Source organism: Pseudorca crassidens, chromosome 10 (genome assembly GCF_039906515.1).
Source record: "Pseudorca crassidens isolate mPseCra1 chromosome 10, mPseCra1.hap1, whole genome shotgun sequence".
NCBI lineage: Eukaryota > Metazoa > Chordata > Mammalia > Artiodactyla > Delphinidae > Pseudorca > Pseudorca crassidens.
Genome location: NC_090305.1, coordinates 104,155,967 through 104,181,509, shown reverse-complemented (window position 1 = coordinate 104,181,509; position 25,543 = coordinate 104,155,967). Strand labels below are relative to the sequence as shown.

The window sequence follows — 25,543 nt, the reverse complement described above, 5'->3', positions numbered from 1 at the left end:
CCAAGTAAGAGACAGGAGAGAGGGCAGCTTTCAACTCACATGTGGGCCCAATCCTGTCTCCAATGCTCACCAACCGAATGACCCTAAGAAAGTGATTTAGCCTCTCTGAGCTTCAGTACCTGTTTTTATTTTATGAGAACTGAGCAAGGAAATATATGTAAAACAGCTGGAATGGTATGTGGCACATGACTGCCATATTCCCCAGCTAACAGACCTAATGAAAACAGTGCTGCCAGGAGTCACTCACGTGGACCAACTCTTCACTGTCTCTCGCAGAGTAAATAGCAAACCTTCTCTCCAGCGTCGTCTGCAGGCCATCCTGCTCATTGGTTGAAAGGTCTGCATTAACTGTAAATGTTCCAATGAACCTGGAGAGAAATCAGGCATTCCTTTGCGTCAGATGTCAGGGCAAAGAGGAACTCTGTTCTTCTACAGCCAAAACACAGAGCGGGGTGTCTTGGGAGCCCCGCCTGCCAGTGCCCCTCTTCCCAGCCTGTCTGGCCAACTCCTGAAGACCCAATTCACACCCTCCCCCTGGGGAGCCTTCCCAGCCCCTCAAGGAGGGTCTGTGGAACTGACCTGCACCCAGCCTCTGAGACACAAATCCTACACTACGCTCTGCAGCACAGGCCTGAAGGCCCTACCATTTCGCCAGGTTTGACAGGTAGCTGACGTCCACGTCTTGAGGTGGCACTTTGGTAAAGCGAGTTGGGACGATGGAGAGGCCGATGGCACGCAGATCTGGCTGGTTGCAGATGCTATTTCGATAGAAGCCATTTGCAAGCAGACACAGAAGGTGAACCTGGGGAGAGGGAAAAGGGAAGGCTGAAAACCAGTGGGATTTTTGCTGCCAAATTCAAAGACGTTTTGCGGACAGGAAATATTTGTTGTCATTTCTACATACAAGAAAGTAAAAATACTAACGATGCCATCTCCCAAGACTCTGTCTTTCATCCCCTCTTCTCTCTAGGTACTCCTTCCCTCAAAGAAACAATCACATCTCAAAGCTGCAAAATACAAACTTCCTTTTTCTCAAGAGGTCTTATCTTTTAGAGGTACTGATACAGCCTGAAGGATTTGTGGATGAAATGTTACAAAGTCTGGTGTTTGCTCCAAAAAGGAGGAAACGGAATGGGGGAGAGCCGCTGTCGCAGCTGGGATGGGATAGGCCGTGTGCACCTCAACCCCACCCCGGTGTGTGTAATGCCTCCGCCGCAGACCCACACGTGTCCCCACGCCTGCGCGCCACCCCAGCCTACCCCAGCCTTCCCCAGCCTCCGGAAACAACCACGAGGCTGTCTGCTCCTCCTCCCACTCAGCTTTGCATCATTTCCCCTCAAGGCAGTCCCCCTTCTTCCTGCCTACAGCCGGCCTGCTGCAGCCCATGCTCCGCCCTTCTCCCCTCACTTAAGCTTCACATCTTGGAGTCATAGTCATCCTCGCCTTTCTTTCACCTCCAACACCAAGGGGTAAAAGAAACCCAGCCACCCGGCTCGGCGCCCAGGCCTGTGAGGGCGCCAGGCCAGCTCTCCCCTCATCTCTCCACCCTGACTCTGTGCTCTTTGCACCCCTCGGCTTCTGCAGCTGCTGCAGGCAGTGCCCCTTCCACCCTCTGCATCACTACACTCTCCCTAGCTGCCTGCTGCCGGTCAGAGGAAAACCAAAGTCTGCCCTTGCCTCACTCTCCATGGGCCTCCAGCGCATGCTGCCTCCTAGACGCAGGCCCCCGGCTGTCCCACCAGCCCGGCCACCACTCGGCCTTTCTGCGTCTCCCTGTGCCATCCTTCCTCCTGACCCGCCCCATCCTCTCTCCTAAATGAGGCCTTCCTCGGCTACTGAGGCCCACACTGATCTCTTTCCTTGTGCTATGTCTCGAGTCTCCCTGTTTTGATGTCTTTCCTGTTCCCTGTGTGAGATCAGAAACTCCTGAATGGTAGGAAACAAGCTTCATGCAAGTCTCCCCACAATGCCAAGCACCTTGCTAAGGCCCCGGTGTATGTTCAGGAAGTACCAGCTGAAGCCAGAAGCCACAGCAACTTTAGCTGAGATCAGAACCAACGTTATTAAACAGCTGAGAGAAGGGATGGGAGGACAGTGCCTGGTATTAGCCCCTGCTGCCCGCCCGGCACCGAGCTACGTGCTTTACATGTGCTATCTGCTTACTCCTCACGCCCATCCCCCCAGGCAGACACTGTTATCACCCCCACTTCAGGACCGAGTCAGAAACTCACCAGGTCACACAGTGAGTGGAAGCCCAGAGGCAGGGCTGACGGAAAGCCCAGTTCCCCTGCGTACCACCCTCCTCCTTCCCTGCCGTACCTTGTGTGTGTCCTCACGGACTTCCTTATTGAAACGTTTCATCATCCTCCGAAGATATGTCTCAAACTCCGTTTTTATCTTTTCACTGCAATGCACATTGAAAACTCGGAGGATGAAGGGTCAATGCCTTTCAGCTGCAATGACTGAGGCTGTGCTACTCAGCAGACCTGCAGGCTGGCTGTTCCCACTCCTCCTTACCCGCGAGCCCTGGCCCAGGACGTTCCCTCCCCTTGCTCGACCTGCGCCCACCCGCCATCCAAGCATGCTTCAGAGCCCGCCCTCCAGGACGTCCCCTCTGACTATTCCGCCCCCAAGACTGACCGGCTCCTCAGCACACACTGCCTTACGTCAAGTTAGCGCACGCTTGTTTGTGCGATGCTGTTCTGCTGTAAAATCTCTCTCATGTCTGTGTCCCAAGCATCCTGAGGAAAACCTGAGGCTTCCTGACTGCTATTGTCTCCCTCCTTCAGGCCTAATAACGTGCCCATCACACGGGGGCCTCAGGAACCAATTAACTACCAGGAGACGCACTCCATATGGCCGGGCTGCCAGGGGCTGCCGAGGGCCTGGGGACCCTGGAGAGGAGTGGGGGCCCCTAGCTGCAGCAGGCACTGCCGCAGGCCCTGCAGTGACATGGGGAGACGAACAGCAATGCCGGGTCAGCCTGAGGGACGCAGATCGTGGCGCATCCACTCACAGCAGAAATGTTACTTAACCTCTCTGAGTCTCCGGCTCCTCATTCGCACACTGTCCTAAAGACGGAGTAAGATGACGGGCAACCTGCAGAGCCCCTGGCACACCTCCTGCCCTAGCCAGGACACAAAGGTGTCTCCTTCAGTCCTAAAGGTGAGCCCAGGGCTCTCTCCCCTAACGCTCCTGACAGCTCTGACACTCAGCCCGGGTCTCCTATGTGTTTTTCATTGAGGAGCAGCTGCCAGTGATGATACGTGACAGAAACTAGAAGCAAGTGCTTAATCGTACCTTCTTTCTCTTGCCTTCACCTGCTCCGGTGTTTCAATTTCTATCTCCACGGGCTTCACGGGCAGAGCGGATGTAGAGAAGGCTGCGCTTTCCCCCACGTCACCCGGCACGGGCTCACTAACTTCTATAAACAGTAATTTTTAAAATCAATGATAATAATTATCGTTATAATAGATACTGTACCAAACAAAATCGAGGTTCTGCTGGGACGGAGCAAGTGAGGAATGGGTGTGAGGTAGGAAACCGTAGAGACCATGTTCTGAGTTCCTAGGAAATGCCAGGCCCTGTGCTCTTACAATCTAACTGTCTCATTACCTGCACAAGAACCCAGAGAAACAGCCCTCAGAAGAAGAACCTTAGGCACAGAGATAGTGAGGTGAATTAGATACAGACCCCTGGTATCATGGAGCTAATGCTCATCTGTGTGTGATTTAGAAGAGACTTAGGGAGCAATTTCCTATTCTCTGTATCACTATGGTAACGCTCACAAAAATTTGCTTTGTAGAGAGGCATGACTTCCCCATTCAACTGTAAACTTGTACTGAATACACAGCAAGGCATGCATCTTCATCTTTCTCCGCTACACTGCTTATAAACACCAGCTGAAATAAATTAAATTTGCTGAACTGTGAACTTCATTAGCAAAGTTCCTTTCAAAGCAGCTCTGGGCCTAGAAGCAATGACACCCCACTGGCAATGACAATACCCAGTGCCAAGACCTTGGTTTCTATGTACCTGTTCCTACTAAAATGAACCAGGGCTTCTTAGAGAAAAAAAGGCCAATTCCAGGTGTGCAGCAAGGGAGTATAGAGAGATCCTGGAACATCTTATTGTGCCAAAGAACAAAAACATTCTCAGAAACTAATGAAGTCATGTCAAAAGGACTCTGTAGGGTAGCTAGCTCAAAGGGGCTCCTGCTCGCCAAATGTGGGACAATCCAAAGATCAGAAAATGTAATGATGATAACTGATAACATGGAATTTTTAAGTCCATAGTGATACCCAAAATAAATAAATACAATTCTTAAAAGGCAGAGCTCTTCTTTACAGATCAAAGTCAGCTAATAAATATACATGAGATGACAGAATCAAAATATTTGCAGTGCTCAATATAATAATCTTTGATTCAGGCAAGATCATTGACGCTTGCTAAAACCATTAAGTAGAAAGTGACTGGGGAACAGGATATTCACGCAGAATCAGAGTCCCACTAGAGATGGTAAATTACAAAAGGAAAATGTACGTTTACATTGGCACAATCAGGCAGTACCACAGACATGATCAAACTTAGCATCGGCAGCGGTACAACCTGACATTAGATGCCTCTGAATGGATGCACTGTGAAGTACAAAGCTCTGAAGTGTTCCTGCCAAAAAATGTTTAATCTAAATATAACTAAGTCTTTGGTCTCCTTACAGTTTGTAAGGAGTCCAGGGGGCATTCAAACAAGGTTCCCACCATCACAAACCACAATATGAGACATTCTACAAAACAGGAGGCCAGGACTCCACCAACACAAAACAAAACGAAACAAAAACCCAGTGCTATGAAAAGCAAAAAAAAAAAAAAAGAGAGAGGAAAAACAGTTATAAAGGATAGTTTTATAACAATTAGGGACTGAATTTAGGTATGATAATGGTATTTCACCATGCAGGAGAATGTCTTACTCTTAGGAAATGCATGCTGAAGCATTTACAAGTGAAGAGTCAGGATGTCTGTGACTTACTTTCACGTGGTTCCACAATGCAGATTTACAGAAGGAAAGATGCTGGTACATTCAAACGGCACAATGGTAAAGTTAATGAGTCTAGGTGAACAGTGTATGGACTACATGTTCAATTTTTTTGTAGGTTTGAACACTTTCAAAATAAAAATCTGGGAAAGAAAAGTCACGCTAGGGATGGTGACATTAGGGGCTATGTATTGTGAGTATGTGATGCACCAGGCCCAGCACATTTTCCCACAACAACCTGGAGCCTAGACTGTGCCCAGCTCACGGTAAGCGTTCGGTGTTTACCAACTGTCACCAGTGGAAAAACTCAGCTCGGACAGCTGGAGTTACTCACTCACCCAGCTGCACAAGTGGCAAAGCTGGCCTCTGAGCCAGGTATGAGCACCCGCAAAGCCCGGGCTCTATGAGATGATGCGGCTTCTCTATCTCACGATCCCCTCCATGGAGCACCACCAGAGGAAGAGAATATACAACGTTCTTTGCTAACCTGGTCATGACTTTTTCCTTACATCAAAAGCAAGTCCCCTACTGCAACTTTGTTTTTATTAGTTTCAAAAGAAAAGGACAGGATTGCAGTGACATGACTCCAAACAGAATCAAACAGAAAAACAGCATCAAACAGTTCTGAGAACAGAGGAAGACACTTTACCTTCTACCTCTTCCCAGTCCTCCTCACTCTCTTCCTCGTCGCCCCCTTCACCCCCACCTATGTCCGCAGCAGCCTCTTTCTCTGGACGGTGCACCTTCTTGAGGGCACTCGGGAAGTCCCTGTGTAGAGATCACAGGAGGGAAGATGAAGAAAAGCTCAGACATCCTAGGGCTATGTTTAAACTAAACTCAACTGTAAGGACTCCTTCTATTTACTGAGAAACTGTTGCAATTAGTTGATGATTTGTGAGCTCTGAGCCTCACTTCCTCCATTAGCCCGGGTCTCAAGTTCCCATCAAGATGTGCTCTGATCACAGGTCGCACACTAGATGTGCTGTCAAAACAGGAGGAACATGATGAACCTACAATCTAGAGCTGTGTGAAGGGAAACAGCTGTGTCTGTAAATGATACAGGGCAAGTTAGAAAAAAACCACAAAAATAATGTGAGTCCCAGAAGTAAAAGCTGCGATGTCTGTGTGCACACACGTGCAGCCAGACGCCAGAAAGAAGAGGAGAGAAGTCACATTTGCGAATCCTACCATGAGCCAACTCAGAAGATTGTTTCCCCACCTCTGGGAAATAAGACGAAAGGAGACCGAGGTTGGTAGAATTTTAACTTCTAAGTAAGTGGGGATGTAACTGAACACAGGTGTGTCATAAGGAACACGGACAACTGGAAGGGTAAGGAGAGAACTACGTAGATACGGAGCTGGCTAAATACTGGCTCAAGAGTCAACGGTTGCTAATATGCAATAAAATTGTGCAAATTCACACATAAAATATGTTCAGGGAATTGAGTTACTTACAGCTTTTGTAAGACTGGACACATGGTATCCAGTGAGAATATGACCCAAGATTTTAGCACAGACGTTTAAAATAACAAGCCTCAGGCTTCAGCTCTAAAAAGACAAACACTCCCTTTTTACCCTGCCACTTCCTCTCAACACCACAGCAACAAAAATGTCCCCTTAGAGTAAAAGTGGCAGAAATGGCAACTCTTAACTGAGAGGGAAAGGGGGACCAGAGCTTTCCCTGGCAACATCCTGGTCTATCTGTTTGTGAATTTCTATGCAGAAAGAATTCAACAAGTGCGGAGCGGCAACTGGGAAGCAGTAAGCTCAGAGGCATTCGCAGGAAAAGTCTAAGAGATGAACGATGGTGGAAAATCCACACGCTTCCTTGCGCTCCTTCCCACAGCTGCCCTGTCCCGGCCTACTTTCTGAGCCAGGACTGGAGGTTGCTGGAAAAGCTGACACTAAGAGTGAGGGTTTATTTCTGAAACAAAGAAGAAACGACTGCCTCTCTGTTTGTCCTCTTCCTCCCCCCTCCCCAATTTCCCCAGGAGGCAGATGATCAAGTGTTGATTGTTCACCACATATTAATATGTTCATTCACTGTCAAAGGCCCTGCCCTAGACACCACGGGGCATAAACAAACGAACCAGTGTGGGTCCAGCCGTCTGAGCTCACAGTGGTATATGGCACGGAAACAAGTAAGTGTAACACAAGGCGGATCAGTTACACTCTTACGAGATGCAGCAAGAAGTCCGAGGAGGAAAAGGGGGAGGAATCAATTAAGACTGTGGAGGGGATGACTTCTGCTCTGCATCTTGAAGGTGGAAGAAACCGTTCCAGGCAGAAGGAAGAGCGTGAGCACGTGTCAAGTGAAGGAGGGAAGTCCAGCTGGGCAGGGGCGGAGTGCACCTGAGGAGAGCAGGACAGGACATGGCCAGACGTCAGGGAAATGCCTCGTGTATGAAACGTCTTCGTGTGGTATAAAGAGTACTGGACCAGGAGTCAGAAGACTGAGGTCTCATCCTGGTTTTGGCCACCATCTAGCTGTGTAACCACGAACAAATCACTTTCTGAAAGCTGTCATCCTCATCTGAAAAGTTTGGGAGGTAAACTATATAATTGCCAAGACTCTTCCCAGCTCTTACTAGTGGTCTGAGCTCTACCTAGAAGAGTTTAAAGATCCCACCTTTTCCACAGATCCCAGTGACAAGCAAAAGGAGTAGGTTTTCTTAGTCACACTTCCCTGATGGGAACAATCAAGACCTGCTCAAGAGGTTTTCAGCCATCTCACCTGGAATCTTCCCCATCACTGAGGGCTTCATCCTTAATAACCGGAGGGTTTTCGGATTTAACAGTCACTTTGGCCGCTTTCTTTCTTGCTGGACCATCTGCTGGGCCCCCAGAATCACCGAAGCCTCTCTTCCTCTTTCCTCGTGAAACTTTTGAGAGAACATTCTTCTTTGGAGGTTTCTCATCTTCGAAGACATCTAGATGACCACACAGAACATGAGATAAGGGACAAAAGGAAAGGTGGAGACACTGTAGCTTCATGGGCAGGGTCATGAGAAGTCCTCTCTGGTGACCTCCCTCTAAACCTCCGTCACCATCCCATGTTGGGTCAGCAACCAGCTTTCAGCCTCTTCCCACCTCCAGCCGGTCTACACTCTACACTCCTCCTTTATCAGCACTGTATTCTACTCCTCCTAAGACTACAGACACACCACCACATGACTCATACAACCTAAACTGCAAACCTTAAATTTCAGCTAATATCCAGCAAGGAAAATTCACAATCCATTAATTAACACCTTGCTTATTTACTACCTGCCAAGACTAATTATTTATTTTAGGGATAATCCACTCCTATTAAGTGAAATGATTCAAGTTCATAAACATGTCCGAGTGTCCAGTTTTAGCACAACTGATTTCTCCTAATCTAAGTTCCTGTCATCTTTCAAACCCAAACACTACTCAAAACACGTACATTATGAAATCTTTCCAGTCTCACCTCAGTGCCACTCTCAGTAAACTTAGGGTTGGAATGAGTTAGCAGTAACTCAAAAATAACTTTATTTTCTCAAAATAATTATTGTTTCCTTTTTTTGTTAAAGGGAAATATAAGAAATGCATAAACTGTTGGTTTTAGTTCAACTAGGGTATCTAGAAGCATGGTCTGCTTATTAACACATATTACTGTTTTATATATTTATAACATGTATTAACATGACAGGGAAATATTTCCTATTTTATTATAAATATATTCATGCAAATTATCTTAAATCATCTTCTTTTGCTGCTGCAGAACTCTGCTTCAATTAACTGTGGAAAATAAAAATACCCTAGCCTTCACTGAGGTTCCAAAAGGAGCTGCAATACTAACCTAAAATATCAAATTAATTCATTCCTTTCATCTATGGTTTGTCCTGCTGACTCTCTGGATAGGTATTTATATTCCCCAAGAATACAATTTTGCATGGGGAAAAAAGACTCTCCCTTTTGATCTAAACAAAATCATAACTTAATTTTAATAAATTTCACCTTATAACAGCATTTGTTTTAATGCTGGTTAAAATCACTGATTCAGTTCTGTTTCTTTAAAATGTTTTCTAAAAGGAGAAATTTATGCATTCCCAGGTTTTAAACATTTTAATGGAAACAAAATATTTCAAAATTAGTTATTTATAATCTGGAAACAGATTTCTTATTTCAAGGCCAGAATTTGCTTAAAAGTTTATTTATGACTTGACAGTTTTGTAGGGCACCCTTAAAAACAGGATTTCTAGATCTTACAGTGGTTTTTAGCCCTTTGTTAATAAGCAAAGATGTTAAATACTCCACTTTACTAATCTAAAGATGCAGGTGGGGGGTTGCTCCAGAAGCACTATTTCTTCCTCACCAAAATCACTTGGTTGGTTAAAAGGCACAGCTGTGTATTTTTGTGTTTTGAAGAGAGAGGTTGAGGAGTTAAAAGTGAGAACAAGGGAAATAAACTGTGAATCAAAAAACTGTTCATAGTATCATTATTCATAATATCCAAAATTTTTAAAATCTGAATGTCTATCCATTAGATAAGCATCAATTATGGTACAGTCACACAATGATATGTAATTCAGCCATCTTTTAAGACAAAGGAAAATGATATATGATAAAATGCTAAAAATGCAAAATTATTTTAATAGTATACTTTCTACTTCACACAAAAAAATACACAGACTAGAAGGAAATACACTATTATTTAGTGGTGGCTGTTTCTGGATGGCAGACATACGGATGACATTTTTTTCTTTATTCTTTACTGTTTTTTTTTTTGTTTTTGGTGCCACAGTATCAAGAGGCTATTATCCAGATATTCCATGCAAATGGAAACAAAAAGATAGCTGGGGTAGCAAGACTTGTATCAGACAAGACAGACTATAAAACAAAGTCTATACTAAAAGACAAAGGACGTTATACAATGATAAAGAGGTCAATACAAGAAGATATCATTCATAAATATATATGAACCTAACATAGGAGCACCTCAATATATACAGCAAATATTAACAGAAATAAAGGGAGAAATTGACAGCAGTACAATAGTGGGGGACCTTAACACCCCCACTTACATCAATGGACAGATGGTTCAGACAGAAAATCAATAAGGAAACAGTGACCCTGTGACTTCCCTGGTGGCACAGTGGTTAAGAATCTGCCTACCAATGCAGGGGACACAGGTTTGAGCCCTGTTCTGGGAAGATCCCACATGCCACGGAGCAACTAAGCCTGTGTACTACAACTACTGAGCCTGTGCTCTAGAGCCCGTGTGCCACAACTACTGAAGCCCGCACGCCTAGAGCCCGTGCTCCGCAACAAGAGAAGCCACTGCGAAGAGAAGCCCACACACTGCAATGAAGAGTAGCCCCCCACTCGCCACAACTAGAGAAAGCCCGTGCACAGCAACGAAGACTCAACACAGCCATAAATAAATAAATAAATGGGGAAAAAAAGGAAACACTGACCTTAAATGACGCATTAGACCAGATGGACTTAATAGATATCTGCAGGACATTCTGTCCCAAAACAGTACAATACACATTCTTTTCAAGTGCACGTGGAACATTCTCCAGGATAGATCACATGCTAGCCCCAAAACAAGTCCCAACAAATTCAAGAAGACTGAAAATGTATCAAGCATCTTTTCCAATGACAACAGTATGAAACTAGAAATCAGTGACGGGAAGAAAAAAGAAAAAAATACAAACACATGGAGACTAAACAAGATGCTACTAAAGAACAAAAAAACCAATGGATGAATCATGAAATCAAAGAGGAAATCAGAAAATACCTTAAGACAGTGAAAATAAAAACACAATTTTACAAAATCCACAGGATGCAGCAAAAGCTTCCTTCTAAGAGGCAAGCTTACAGCAATACAGGCCCACCTCAAGAAACAGGAAAAAATCTCAAACCACCTAACCTACCATCTAAAGGAATTAGAAATATTACTCAGCCATAGAAAGAATGCAATTTTGCCATTTGCAACAACATGGAGGGTATTATGCTCGGTGAAATAAGAGAGAGAAAGACAAATACTGTGTTTTCGCTTATATGTGGAATCTAAAAAATAAAACAAATGAACAAATATAACAAAACAGAAACAGACTCAGATACAGAGAACAAATTAGTGGCTACCAGTGGGGAAAGGGGTGGGGGGAGAGGCAAGATAGGGGAAGAGGATTAAGAGGTACAAAGGACTAGGTATAAAAGCAGTAAGTTACAAGGATGCAATGTATAGCACAGGGAATATAGCCAATGTTTTATAATAACTTTATATGGAGTAGAGTCCAATATCAGATCACTATTGTACATCTGAACTAATATTGTAAGTCAACTATAATTTAAAAAAAAAAAAAGAGGCCATTTTCCAGGACTCTCCAAGATCTAGAGCTGTCTACTACAGTCAGCCCTCCATATCCCCCTGGTTCTGAATCCACAGATTCAACCAACCTCGGACTGAACTTTGGTTGAATCTGCAGATGTGGAACCCGAGGATACGGAGGGCTGACTGTACTACACTGTTACGTAAAGGATTTGAGCATCCGCACATCTTAGTATACATGGAGGTTCTGAAACCAATTCTCTGCAGATACCGAGGGACAACTGTCTAACCAGCCTCCTTGACCTTAACCAAGTAATTTCAGCAGGGCATGAATTAACCACTGGGGCTTGATTGGCCAGCCACTGATTTACTAAAAAAAAAAAACACCTGCTTAGAACTGCCAGCAGCACCTCATAGCACTAAGAATAAAATGCAAACTCCTTAGTTTGGTCTCCAACCTAAGGGTCCTACTCACGTCTCTCACCTCAATTCCAAAACATTCCCTCCTATGGGTCTTTAAACTTACTGATTCCTCTGTCCAGAGCTCTCTTCCCCCACAATGTCCTACAAAAGGCTCCTTCATTACAGTCAGTAATTGGCTCAAAGTGTCAAGTCTTCACACAGGAGTTCCTTGACCACTAATTCTGACAGCCGCTTCTTCCCTGTCCCCATGTCAGCTTTATTACAGCAACCTGTCCTACCTTCTTCATAGCTCTTATCACCATGTGAATTTATTTTTTAACTTACTTGTCCTACCTACCCTTCCCCAAAGATTACAGGCATCATGAGAGCAGGAACCTTGCCTATCCTGTTCACCGCTATAATTCCAGTGCCTAGCACAGGGCCTGAAAATAGCAAGTGCTCAGTAAGTAGCTGTTGAAGGAGTTAATGAACTACATCGATGAAGGATTTAACATTGAGATTAAATATGGAGAAACCAGAAGTGCCCTAATGGAAACAAAGATATAACGTGGAAGACTATTTTCTTTGTCCCCAGCTGTTGGAAGCAGCCAAGTGTCACGTTCATGTGCATGCATTGAGGTTCTGGTAAAACCCACACTATGGTGCTGTTAGACAGTACACTGGAGAGTCACCAAATCAGTGTCACCTGCGGCCAAAACCACAACCAAATTGCTCCTCTACCCAACCACATCAAAGCTGATAACTCTTCCCGGAAGCTACATTGGAAACTTACTGCAGCTCCACTGGCTCGCAGAGCGTGAGCGAAGCTTAAGTGCATCCTTGCCTACGTGTAGGCTGAATTGATATGAGCTACCCCATCTGATTACTTCACCTGGACCATACCAGGAGCCTTACGGGATGAAAATTCACAGCCACCCAGCAGGTTAGAATTAAGTTTCACAGACGAGGTCCAGTGAGGCTAAATTATTTGCCTCTCATATATAACCCAAACACATATAACTACTAAATGTTGGAGCTATACCAACCTGGTGCCAAGGTGAAGTGTTTAGCTGGGAGGAATGCTACCCAGGCTGGTGGCATTTCCAATACCTTTTGATTTCAAAAAAATTTTTTAATTGCCACGTATTCAGAATACATTCCCTCTGACTAGAATGACAACCCCTTTTCACAGCCGTTTGCTGAAATATTACCTATTCTTCAAGTTGCAGACCAAACATAACTTCTTCAGAGAGCATTTCCCAATTTCTCCCGATTATTCCTTCAGAAGTCAGAAAGCCTTATACCTTATCCCATGAAACCACACGCTGTCTTGGATATTTTTTTGGTAAATGTGAACACTACCCTACTCTGATCTCCAAGAAACCTCTATCTCCCATGTCACGTAGCTCGTGTGCAGCAGACATTAGGTACTCATAAAATGTTATAGGAATGAGTCAACGAATAAAATGGAACTTGTAGTATTAACTGTGAGGTAAATCACCTTTTAAGTTTAGAAATGGTTACCATTTGACTATTTCCTAATGAATGATGGCCTTAAAATATGTACAGAATCACAGAATTACTGAATCTATGTCACAGGAGCCCTTGATGGTGACCTAGGCTAATCGTCTACCCAGTTATATCAGGTACCCCAGAAATCCGTTCTACAGCATGCATTATGCAATTATTTATAATATTTATTGAGTACTTAGTATACGCAGAGAAGGGGGGAGGACAAGATAGGATACAGCAAAAAAATAAGACATGTTTACATAAGCTTAAATTCTGGTAAGACAGGTCAAAAAGGAAGCAAATAAATGAACAAGATCATTACAGATGTGGCATAGGCTGTCAGAGCCTGTCACTGGGAGAGACCACCTTAGGCAGGATACTCGAGGAGTGCCTGGGTTGAGACCTGGAGGAACAGAAGTGAGCCACGGCAAAAGCCACGGAAGAACGTTCTAGGGAGAAGGAACATCAAAGGCAAAGGCTCAAGTGAAAAATAACAGCGTATCTGAGGAACCAAACGGAGGCCAACAAGGAGGGTATCTGGCAAAGAAGACAGTGGTAGCAGACAACAGAAGAAGCAGGAGCCATATCACGTAGGATCTTGTAGGCCATGGTGAGGAATCTGGATTTTATGCCAAGAGCAATGGGAAGCCACAGAGGATCTGAAGCAGGAGCATGGCAAGATCTGATTTTTTTTTTAAGATCACTTGCGCCGCTGCATAGAGAACTCTTGCCGTGGTGAGGGATGAAAAGAAGTAAGGAGGCCAGTGAAGAGGCAATCGCTAGTCGCTCAACTGAAAAGTGAGGGTGGCTTGGGCAGGGGGTGCGGCCACGGGAATAAAGAGAAGTGGAGAGATTGGAGATATGGTTCTGAGGTTGAACTAACAGGACTTGCTGAAGGACTGGAGGTGTGCGTGTAAGGAAGAGGAGGGGTCTGCTTAAAGAAGTGAAGGGATCAATTCCTGAGAAGGGGAAAAGTGGGGAAGGAGCAGGTTTAACTGGGGAAAATCAAGAGTTTTACTTTGCCCAGGGCAAATATAAGAAGCCTATTCGATATGCACGTGAAGAAGTCAGGTGGGATTCGAAGCTGGGGCTCTGAGGTGAGATTTGGCTGAAGGTACTATTCAGGAGATCAGCACACTCCAGCACTCTAAGTCCTGGTCCGTTCGTCTTGTGGGGACACAAAACAATCGCAGTGCCTCTTGCCTATGCACCCTCTGCATCTACCAGGAGGCCGGACTTGATCCTGCGGGTGACGCGGAGCAGGAAGAGGCTGAGCAGGGGAGCTCGCGGTCCGGCCGGGCTCCGCGGAACCGCTCAGGGCGCATCGCTCCCGGCACGGAGGGCAAAGGCGCAGCGACGTCGGGGAGGCCCGGGGCAGCCGCATGACGCCTGCCTCCCGCGGTCACCGGAACGCCGTCTCGCTGGCCCAGGTGGGCGCGAAGCTGCCTCACCCGCACCTGCAGGAGGCCGGCCTCGCCCTCCCCCACCCGGCCTACCTCCCGCCCTCCTCCAGCCTCTCCCCCTAAGCCCGGCTCGGCCTCGCTCTCACCCGCCTCCTTCTCCTCGCGCCTGGCTTTGCTCTCGCCCTTGGCCGTCTGGCTGCGTGACTCACGTCCCCGCGGCCCCCTGCCCGCGGCCACCTGGCCGCGCAACTCGCTTCCCCGCGGCTCCCTGCCCGCCGCACGCTTCCGAGCCATCTTTGCCTGGGCAGGACTGGCGGACGCTGGACGCACCTCGCCGCCAAGGGACGCAGCCCGCGCGCTGGCTCCGCCCCCAGGCGGGGCGAGGCGCGGCCACGCCCCCTCACTGAGACGCCAGGTACCCAATTCCCCCCGCCCCAACGTCGGCGCCCCTGATAAAGCTCCGCCCCAGCCCCAAAGGACCAATGCCAACTGCAGGAAGCAAGAAGCAGCAAAACCGATTATTTCTACTTCCGGTGCATTGCGTCCCCGCCTTTCCAGAGACCGGAGGGGGTTCTCGTGCTCTCGCGAGAGGCGGGAAAGAGCGCAGGGTTTGAAAGATGGCGGATGACGTGGACCAGGTGAGTGTCTTCTGAAGAACTCGCTTCGGCGCGGCTTTCCCACGCCCAGGCCTGGCTCTGCCCCACTTTGCCTGTCAGGGTTGCTTTCTCCAAGCTCACGGCAAGGTGGCCATTTACGCCGCCTCTTTCTGGGTCTTCACGGCCTTAATCTGCCTCTTGGTTAACCGCGCCTCCTCCCAATTTTGCCTCAGGCCCTGAGATTTTTTTTCTGTTCGAAGTCTGCTGGAAACTAGTTATTCCTCACTCTCGTCGCTTCCTTTCTCTTGAGTCTCACCTTTTTCCGTAGGGTGGGGAATAATTATCCTTGCCTGCCTCACGGACCTGTCGGGATTCTGATAGAAAGCCTGATAGTACAGTTAAGGAGTTGTTATCGTTACTGAGCGCAGCAGTTGTTGCAGTCAACAAACACCTAGTGAGCATCGTCTTTGTGTGGTTGGACACCGTTCTGAGCACCAGGGACACTGGCATTGACGTACGTGGTCCCTGGCCCCACTTGAAGTTTATATTCGGGGAAGGACGGGTAAAAAGTAAACATAAGTGTGCGCGATATGCGGGGCTGTGATGTGGTATGAAGGTAACAAGCAAGGAACTGGTATTCAGAATAACTGATGGTCCTGCAGGCTTTCTCACCCGCTCTCCTTTCTTTCCAAAATGCTCTTCCTCAGATATCTTTGTGGATCAGGTTACAGCTTGTTCAGCTTTCTACTGAAATCTCATCTCCTCACAGAGGACTTCTCTGGCCACCTGGCATCAAACGGCACTCTCCAGTCTGCTTTATTTTTCTTCCTAGCACGTTATTGGTTCATATTAAGTATATGCTTCTTTATTTAATGCCTGTATCCCCCAACTGGAATGTGAGTGCCTTAAGAGCAAGAGTTTTGTTCACTGTTCCGTCCTCGGGGTTTAGAACGGTGCTGGAAACACTCAACAGATACTTATTGAGTGAATAAATCGAATGATCAGGGAGTCCGCTTTGAAAAGGCAGTGTTTAAAACTATGGGATGAAAAGGGTGGACAGTGGGTAGTAGGGCACAGTCATGTATATATCCTTACAGTGTTATGATTACTTATTTATATGCCTCTCCCCACTAGAATGAACTTGAGGGCAGGGACTGACTTCTGTATCATTGTAATCTAGTATTTGGTTAGCTGGTCCTTAACAAACACCTCTTGAACTGGGGATGGGGACTACGTGAGTCAGTATTTTTTCTTCTTTTTTTTTTTCCCCCTTTTACTCTATGTTAGGGCTGTAGAGCCTGTAACATTCAGTCACCTTCCTCCACTGGCCTTATGTACTTACTGAAGCAGCTCTCCTTGAATAATCTTATCAGCTCTCCTGGCTTCAAGCATCCCTTCCATATGCACCCCGGTCATCCTAGCCTTGGTCTCTTTGAGACTTGTTTCCAACAGTTCTTTAATAGTAATAAAAAGAACCGTTTATAAGTACTTTTCTGTTTGCCAGATACTATTTAAAATATATCAGATACTTCAGTTAAATACATTAGCTCTAATCCTCACAAGAATTATGAAGGGAAGATTGTGGATTCCTCATTTTGTAAACAAGGAAACTGAGAATTAGAGATGGCATGATTTTTTAATCCCAATTCGTAAGTGTCAGAGTCAGGAATTGAACCCACACTGCCTGACTCCAAAGCCAGTGCTTTCAACCAGTATTCTATACTGCCTGCTAAATATATTCATCTTACTGACCAAATGGCACCCTAAACTCAACTTGCCCTGTACTGAACTCATAATCCTCCCTCAAACATTCATCTCTGCTTAGCATTCTGACTAGTATGTGGTAGTCATTAAATGTAAGTTCTTCAAATTACTAAATGATATTTGAGATAAAACTGAAGTCTCTGAGAGAGTGACTCCCTACACACTGAAATGGGGTCAGACAGTTTGGATTTTGAGGGAACAGAGTGCCGTCATGATTATTTTGTCATGTAACTCCTTTCTGTGTACGTATGTTTCAACCCTCATTGATCTAGCACTTACTCTGTGTCAGGCACTGTTCGATGCCTTCAAATATGTCATTTAAGCCTCACAACAACAGTGTTAGGTAGGCACTGTCGTTATACACATTTTGCAGATTAGGAGACTGAGGCATAGAGGGGTTAAGTAATTTGCCCACAGTCATGCTGTGTGTATGAACTGATGGTTCATACACTTTACTCTCTAGTACTGTATTACTAAACCTGTTTCTTTTATCAGCAACAAACTACCAACACTGTAGAAGAGCCTCTGGATCTCATCAGGCTCAGTCTTGATGAACGAATCTATGTGAAAATGAGAAATGACAGAGAGCTTCGAGGCAGGTTACATGTGAGTAAATTTACTAAATCACCTTGAAATCAGATTATTTCCTTACCGTTGCTCCCTTGTCCCACCCCTTTGAAATGTAAAAACTGTCCACTGTGGAAGAGTGTTTGAATGTAGGCAAGGAGGAGGTGGAAAGTCAGCCATATTTCCAAAAGCCAAATGCAACTGTGTTTTATTCATATTGTTAACATTTATTTCTCTTAACGGAAGTGGTGTGTTTATTAAAGAATATTTTTATTTCTTTCATTTTATCCTGTTTATTTGTAAATAACATTTATTTGTCCTCCATTCTCATTTAAGTGTTCTTTAAATTACTGACATAAATATAAATTTGTGTTTTGTTGTGAAAAATTTTAGACAGCACAGACATACATAGAGTAAAAGGGAAAGTGCCATTTCTTTTGAGTCTATAGTCTTTCAGGTCTTTTCTTTATATCTACACATATATACAAGAATGTGTGTCCGTATGTATATATTTGCACTATATACACCACCTCTAACAAAAATAAATGGGATCTTGCTATACATTTTGGGGATACCTTTCTTTGTCACTTAATTGTTCTTGGAAATTATTGATCATGAGTGCATATAAATCTCCTTTATTTTTTTAAATGACTGTAGAATTCTGTATATGGTAGCAGTGATATTAGGATTGTTTTCCATTTCTTACTACTATAAGCATGTTTATACATCGACCTTTGTGTATATCTGCAAATATTTCTATGGGATTGGTCCCTTGAGGTGGTCCCATTTATTCATGAAGAAAGTATACTAAAGGTTTTGCCTCCTCTTGATAACTCGTTACTTTCCTGAGTAAGTTGTTTTTATAACTACCATTCTACCCTAAAGTGATTAAAAATAGCTACTTTTTATTGAGCATTATTTATATGCCAGGTACTGTTACTCTAAGTGTTTTGCATGTAATATCTTATTTAATCTCTGTAACAATTCTATGAGGGTAGATACTCATTATCCCGTTTTACGTTTGAAGAAGCTCAGGCTCAGAAAGATGAAGTTACTTTGCTTAAGGTGACACAGCCAGTAAAAAGAGGGCCAGGCTAGGAACCTAGGCAGTCTGACTTCAACCCCCTCTTAAGTACTATGACTCTACCTAACATGAAACCTAAAGGTAGAGAACCTCCTGTGCTTGGAAAGGAAGTGGGGACCTAGTAGTCTTAAATTACAGAAAGGAAGAAGAATCCCGGGTAATGGAATAGTGGCAACTTCGCAGAGAAAAATAGAATTGAACTTAATCTCTTGGGCCAGTGGCAAGTAGACAAACACCCCAGGACAGACGTGTTGCCTTAACTCTTGGAGGCTTCTTCAGTTCCCTGCCTACACTCAATTGTCTCTGTACTGAATGACCCTCAACCTTTTGTTTTCTGGCCCTTATCTGTAGATCTTTGCCCCCGTTTGTTGCTTTGCCTAGCAGTTCCCTGTGTTGCTAATTGGCTATTTTTATTTTGATGTGAGCTGGTGAACCATTTAACACTTGGCTAGAAGTAAGCATAAGTGGGTTCTAAACAAGCCACTCCCTCCCTCCCACCCCCTGGAGCTTCACATTTTAGTACAATGCATGAGCCTTAGAGCTTGGATTGAGGACATCCCTGAATATCTGAGTTGCAATATTTGTCGATCGAGCCCACAGGTGCCGAAAAGCTGGTGTTCTGGTGAGTTTTGGTGAGGCTATAATGTGCAGGGTGTTGCTCTACTTACTTTACTTTGTGGTGTTTATTTTAGGACAGGGTGTGTTGAGTGACAGGGTCTTGTGCTTTTAGGAGACTGCATTGCTGTCATCTTAGCAGTTAAAGAATTTTATTTCCTTTACTGTATCTTTCTTGTCACGCTATTACAGATGGAATTGAAAGAAGTATACTGAGAGGTATATGAACTGGCTTTTTTTCATAATTAAATATTATAAATACTTATGTGACTGCCTTAGATAACAAATAGGGTGGGCACTTTAAAAATAATTTCAAATTATTTTGAGCAATTCAGTTTTGACCATAACAGTTTTATATTTGTATCAGGTCAGTTAAGTTAACATGGAGATGATTGGCAGAGAAACAGTATATTAGCACAGCAGGATTATTTTTTATTTGCATGTAAAACTTTGTGGTGTAAGTATTATGTGTTACTTGTAATTGAGTGATTTGCATATTATAAGCCCTGTTTATTATTTCCTAATTTGCTTATTACATTTCTTGGTCCCTCACCTTCCCACTTCAGGCCTATGATCAGCATTTAAATATGATATTGGGAGATGTGGAAGAAACTGTGACGACGATAGAAATTGATGAAGAAACATATGAAGAGATATATAAAGTAAGTCTTGCAGTTCCATTCATCGCTTTTAAAATGTCAGTTCTTTTCAGAATCCAACAGTTATTTATGGAAAGCCCGTCGTGTTTTGATACCTATTCATGGACTCAGTAGAGTGTAGCAATTAAAAAAACCAAAGGCATTGGGGTTGGACAGACCTGGTTTCCAGTGCTGGCTTGGCCACTTCCTATCTGGGGTACGTTGGACAAGGGAAGTACCTTTGCAGATGTAACTTCCTCACTGGTAAGCAGGAATATAGTCACTTCTGTCGTAGGGTTGCCAAGATTCGTTGAGATATGGCTGTGTAAGATGCCTCTGTGTGCTGGTGTATAACAGTAATACTGGACAGTGTTTTGTTTGATGTGGACTTACGTATCAATACTTACTAGAAACTAAAACTGAGAAATTTTTAAGATATTTAACTAATTAAAAATAATAAATCGATTACATTTTGACATAAGTAACATTTTTATGAATAATAGCTATATTTTCTAAAACAAAATATTCAGTGAGAAGTGTCTTTGTTTTATGTTTTGCAAATGCTTGGCTTAATAGACAACAGCTAGTTACTCACATCTTTGTTTCTGCATTTAATCTGTTGCACTATATTGTGAATGTCACACAGATAGGTAGTTGGAAAGGGAGGAGTATTTCTTGTGGATACTTGCCTTTGATACTATACCCAAACTCAGCAAGCGGTAGTTTCTTAAAGGCTAGTTGTAGTGTAGAATCTGAAACTATATCAGTGAACTTTTCATTTTCTTGTTATATGCAAATTCATTGGTCTACCTTGCGCTTGGAATGGATTTTTTATACATGTGTGATTTTGTAACATCAAGCTCTGGTCGTTTGGAAAATATTGGTTCACTGCATTATGCAGATCTTCCAGATATTGGCACATTTTGTTGTTCAGTCTTTTAAGTATTGAGAAGCCACTCTGGCCCTCAGGACCGCCTGGATTCACATCTTGACTCCCTTGCTTACCAGCTATATAATTGTACCAGTTACCCAACTTGTCTGTGACTAAGTTTCTGTATCTGTAAAATGGGGATGGTAATACGACTCACTTCATACAGCTATTGAGGATTCATTGAGAGATTCCGTGAAAAGCCTTCAGGTGGCGACAGGCACACAGTAAGTGTTCACATGTCAGCCTTTTTTGGGTTTTGTGGTTCTGCTTTATCCCGGCTTTCCTCCTCTTTTCAACCACTCCCGACTCCGTGGCTAGTTTTCTTTCTCCTTCTGAACGTGGGATTTTTTTTTAATCTGCTTTTTTTCCCCCCTCAGATGTCAATTAGTAATTACTGTTCGTTATAAGCCATCAATCTGTAATAATAGTACAGCATGAAAGCTTGAGCTCTGGCTTAACAGATCTCGGTTCAAATCCTGGCTGCTGGTGATTAGTTATGTGACCTTGGGCAAGTTCTAGAAATTTTTTAAGCCTCAGGGACCTCCTCTGTAAAATGCCAATACAATAATTGTGCCTTCCTCCCAGGATTACAGGTTGCAGTGAATTTGGTGCTTGTAAAGCTGGTGGCAAGTGGTGATTGGTGGCCATTATGATTATGGATAAATCTGTGTCTCCAGCTTTTTTCTTTTCTGAGCTTCACTCTCTCATTTCCAATATTCATATTGAAACTATGTCCACGTTGGATGTTATCTCAAACTCAGTACATATAAAACTAAACTTTTGGTGTTCTTCACCTTCAAAATGAGCTCATTCTCAATTCCCTGTTTCTGTTCATGATTTTCTCAGTTATTTGGACGTTATATCTCAGAATTTTATATAACAAGTCAGCCGAAAACTTAGTGGCTTAAAAGTACACACGTTTATTAGCTCACAGTTTGTGTGGGTCAGGTGTCCAGGCTCAGCTGGGTCCTCTGCTTCAGGGTTTCTCACAAGGCTGCACAAGGGCTGGGTTCTCATCTGAAGGCTAAAGTGGGGAAGGTTCTGCTTCTAAGCTCACTTTCGTGGTTGTTGAGAGGATTCATTTGCTCGAGGGTTTTGGACTGAGAGCACCTCAGTTCCTTGCTGCAGGGCCTCTACCACTGGCAGCTTGCTTCATCAAACCCAGCAAGAGAGCTGGCTAGCAAGGTGGAAGTGACTATCTTATGTAACCTAATCATGATAGTGACACCCACTAACTTTGTAGATTCTACTAGTTAGAAGCAAGGCACAAATTTTACGCACACTCAGAAGGAGTGGGTTACACAAGTGGGTGAACACCAGGAGGCAGGGATCCTTGGGGGCGATCATAGAAGCTGCTTACTTGTATCTCCAGAAAACTATAACTGAATTAATAGAGAATCATTTCAGATGAAGTGGTTTCCATATGAAGGTAAGGTTGGAACTTTTTAGTTCAGAAGTATGACCACTGAATGAGGGATTTGAGTAAAATGTATCAGTTATTTTGATGAGCGCTGACTCCTTCACTGAACTGGCTATGGTAAGACTAGGTTGCCTTTTGCAACTAGAAGGAAACCAGAAGGCAGTGCTGCTTCCTAGTAGCAGACAGCAGACATGATCCTTGTTTCTCTGAGAGTGATTCTCAGAGTGTGTTCCTCGAACCAGGAGTATGTGCACACCTGGAGTGTGTTAGAAATGCAGGTTCATGGGCCACACCCTGGCCTACTGAGTGAGGATCTCTGGGCATGGAGCCAGGAAACAGCCCTAAAGGTGATCTTATGCACATTGAAACTTGAGAACCACTGCCCTGAGAGTGTATTATCTGGGCAAGAGTTAGATACATTCATGGATGACACATAAGTGTACTTGATTTAGCATACTACATTTATAGGTACTACTTGAATTTACTGTTGGGGCTTCTCCTTTTATGTTAGTTCCAGTACCCAAGAAGCTCATAAAACATGGTTCTTACATTTTTAAAAAGTTCTGAAGACATAGCTATTACCAATATTTTCTGCCTGGTGGAGAGAGAGTTCTTTGTCGGACCTACATGTGGTCAGTTGTGGTACAGATTCGTGTAAGCTAAAAAGGATAAATTAATTGTCATTGCCCCACCCACCTCCACTGTAGCACAGCAGGGACAAGGATATCTGCTGCCATAAAAACTCCCTTTCAGAAAAGGAAAGAACAGGAACGTAGAGCAGTTACTGGTCCTTCGCACTGATGGATCCCCTGGGGAGGCAGTAGTAGAAGAAATCCCTTGGTTAGGTCATGTATGTCCTGTGTGATATTTGGGACATCCTAAAAAAAATTCTTTTTCATTTATCTATAATTCAAATTTAATTGGGCGACCTGTATTTTTATTTGCTAAATCTGGAGGCTGCAGAACGTTCACAGAAACGTCTCACTTATGCTGGAAGACTCAAATTGTCAAAGGCTTTTTTCAGCCAGGCTATGTATGGGTTCTTTGGCAATACCATTTCTTTAAAAACTTATGACTTCATATATTTCTGACCTGTTTATTTCCAATCAGTTCTTTGGGCCAGTCACCTCAAAGTCTTTTTCTGTACAGAACTTGTAGACACCTTTATTTCTTTAGTTCCTCACCTCTAATTTGTGTAACTACCTCTCCCACAAATTAACGTTGACTACCTTGGGTCATTTGCTAAAGTAAATTTGGGTGGGAAAGGGACACCCTTAATCTGATCTTCCCCTCAGGGCTGAGCTTGTTTACCTGAGAAAATTTACAGGGCCGCTTTGTTCCTTAACGCATTTTTCCTGCTTATTGTCCACAGTTGGGAGTCTAAAAACAGTTGGCTTTTATGACATCATGAATGCTGTTTCTTGTAATCTCTACTTGAAAACCAGCTAGTTCTCACCTAAGCTCATCTCTTCCTTACACTGCCCTGCCCAGTGCATCAGGTTAACAGCAACACTACTAACGTTTGGCCTTTTCCAACCTCTTCCCCAGAACCTGTAGGTTTGGGACATCTTTTGGGCTTTTTCCAGCCTCTTCCCCAGAACCTGTAGGTTTGGGACATCTTTTGGGCTACCTTTGGAGTCAACGTTTACTTAATGTTTTGCCGAGGCATGAGAAAATTTCAGACCTTCCATATCTGTTTCCTTACAGCCTAAGGCTTGTTCCCTAGGCTAATGCAAAAGGTATCCATTCTGTATATGAGTGCAGTAGCACATAGAAGCAACACAGGAGGGCTTAGCACAGTAGGATTTTATTTGTACCCACACAACGGTCTTTAGTGAGGTTTTAGGTCGGTACAGTAGCTTTCTTCCAGGTGCTCAGTCAGGGACCCAGGCTTCCTGGCTCTGCCGTCCCCAGGGTTCTCCATAATCTGAGTCCATGGTCGCGGGAGAACACAGAGGCGCCTTTGTGGGAGGTTGCTCATCACTTCTGTTCACTTTCCATTGGTTAAAACCCAGTCCGTGGCACCATCTGGTTGGCAGGGAGCATGAGAAATGTGATCTAGCTGTGTGCCAAGAAGAGGGGCAGAAAGGGCTGGGTGGATAGCGGACGCCTCTGCCCCAGTTGTGTTCCAGGAAAAGAAACAGTTAGTAGATGGTTCTTTGTGCCACAAAGGTAAGTGAACAGGTTTTTTAAGCAATTTGTTTGTGTTATGCTGAATCTGTGGTTTTTTGTTTTCAAATTTCTTTCTCGAAAAATAAATAATACTACTACAAATTTGTATAAATGTGTTCTGTGTTTTTTTTCCTCTTCCAGTCAACAAAACGGAATATTCCGATGCTCTTTGTCCGGGGAGACGGTGTTGTGCTAGTTGCCCCACCATTGAGAGTTGGTTGAAACAAAGAATTTATCCTGTGTGGAAAATAGGAGATTTTGTATGATTGCCTCTTTAAATGTAGAAGATACTCAAAAGAGAAACCGGCGTACGTTTTGATTTTAAGAAATAACCAAGAATTCTTCCACTTCTGAAATAAGTTGATTTGCAGATAACTCACAAATTCTTAAGCTAAATGGCATTTTTATTTTTGTCCAACCCTTCCAATAAATGTGATCACCAAGATGCAGAACTTTTTCAGGAGTTGATTTGCTCCATTGTTTTTTCGGACAATTTCTGGGTTTCTTTCTTTAAATTAAATTTGATGTTTCCTTTTTTGATTTTTAATGCAGTCTCCTGTCTTGTGAATTCTTTCAAATAAGCACATGTGTTCCATTCACTTTATTTGTACACTTTTGTGTTGCATCTACTGTGTTTGCGGCACCAAGTTGAGTCCTGGGAACGACAGTTTTGTCCATTTGCTTCCCTTCCTGGAGTCTTCTGGAAAGGCAATTGTTGAAGCCAGTAACTGCAGGACAGTGAGGTCAGGGCTGATGGCGTCATGCAGGTATGGGATGCCGTGAGAGCACAGAGAAGAGCACCATGGGTGGGCGGTCGTGGTGGTGGGGCTCTCGTTGTAAACACTGGCACTGCAGTGAAACATGGGAGGCTGGTTCTCTTTTCTCTGGCCGGGTTATTTCTAAGGCCAGGCTTCAGTGGTTGTTAATCCATTATCTAGCACAATATGCTTAACATATGCACAATATTTTAAGCCACGTGCAAGAAAGATGCTTTCTTTAAGGCGTTGTGTAATAAAGTTTCATTTTATTTCTTGTGCCTGTTCCTGCAAGTTAGTGGAGAAGAAAAAAACAAGTGTGGGCAAGCTGACAGATGCCTTACCTTACGTG

General features: G+C 44.0%; 2 protein-coding genes across 3 annotated transcripts in view; one reads left to right on the top strand and one right to left on the bottom strand.

Annotated features, from left to right (window-relative positions):
- XPC (XPC complex subunit, DNA damage recognition and repair factor) overlaps positions 1–15,032 on the bottom strand; it is a 35,378-nt gene extending 20,346 nt beyond the window's left edge. The window contains exons 1-7 of one of the 2 annotated variants that reach the window (XM_067755597.1): positions 14,859–15,032; positions 7,766–7,961; positions 5,681–5,799; positions 3,301–3,424; positions 2,320–2,404; positions 645–802; positions 248–368 (exon numbers count right to left, since the gene is read on the bottom strand). In XM_067755597.1, the coding sequence (XP_067611698.1) occupies positions 248–368; positions 645–802; positions 2,320–2,404; positions 3,301–3,424; positions 5,681–5,799; positions 7,766–7,961; positions 14,859–14,943 (888 nt within the window). In that variant the 5' untranslated portion in view covers positions 14,944–15,032. Of the gene's footprint in view, positions 1–247; positions 369–644; positions 803–2,319; positions 2,405–3,300; positions 3,425–5,680; positions 5,800–7,765; positions 7,962–14,795 lie in introns of both variants that reach the window. The other variant, XM_067755596.1, reaches the window with a different exon arrangement.
- A 97-nt stretch (positions 15,033–15,129) lies between these two features.
- On the top strand, positions 15,130–24,983 carry LSM3 (LSM3 homolog, U6 small nuclear RNA and mRNA degradation associated). Its single transcript, XM_067755602.1, has 4 exons — positions 15,130–15,287; positions 17,505–17,615; positions 19,842–19,937; positions 24,578–24,983. The coding sequence occupies exons 1-4, from the start codon at positions 15,267–15,269 to the stop codon at positions 24,656–24,658; spliced, it is 309 nt and encodes a 102-aa protein (XP_067611703.1). The 5' UTR covers positions 15,130–15,266; the 3' UTR covers positions 24,659–24,983.
- The last annotated feature ends 560 nt before the right edge of the window (positions 24,984–25,543 follow it).

Excerpts from the sequence above, each read along its gene's own strand:
- LSM3 (XM_067755602.1), top strand. The coding sequence starts at position 15,267 with ATGGCGGATGACGTGGACCAG. Across the intron at positions 17,616-19,841 it reads AGCTTCGAGGCAGGTTACAT|GCCTATGATCAGCATTTAAA; the intron begins GTGAGTAAATTT and ends TTCCCACTTCAG. Across the intron at positions 19,938-24,577 it reads CATATGAAGAGATATATAAA|TCAACAAAACGGAATATTCC; the intron begins GTAAGTCTTGCA and ends TTCCTCTTCCAG.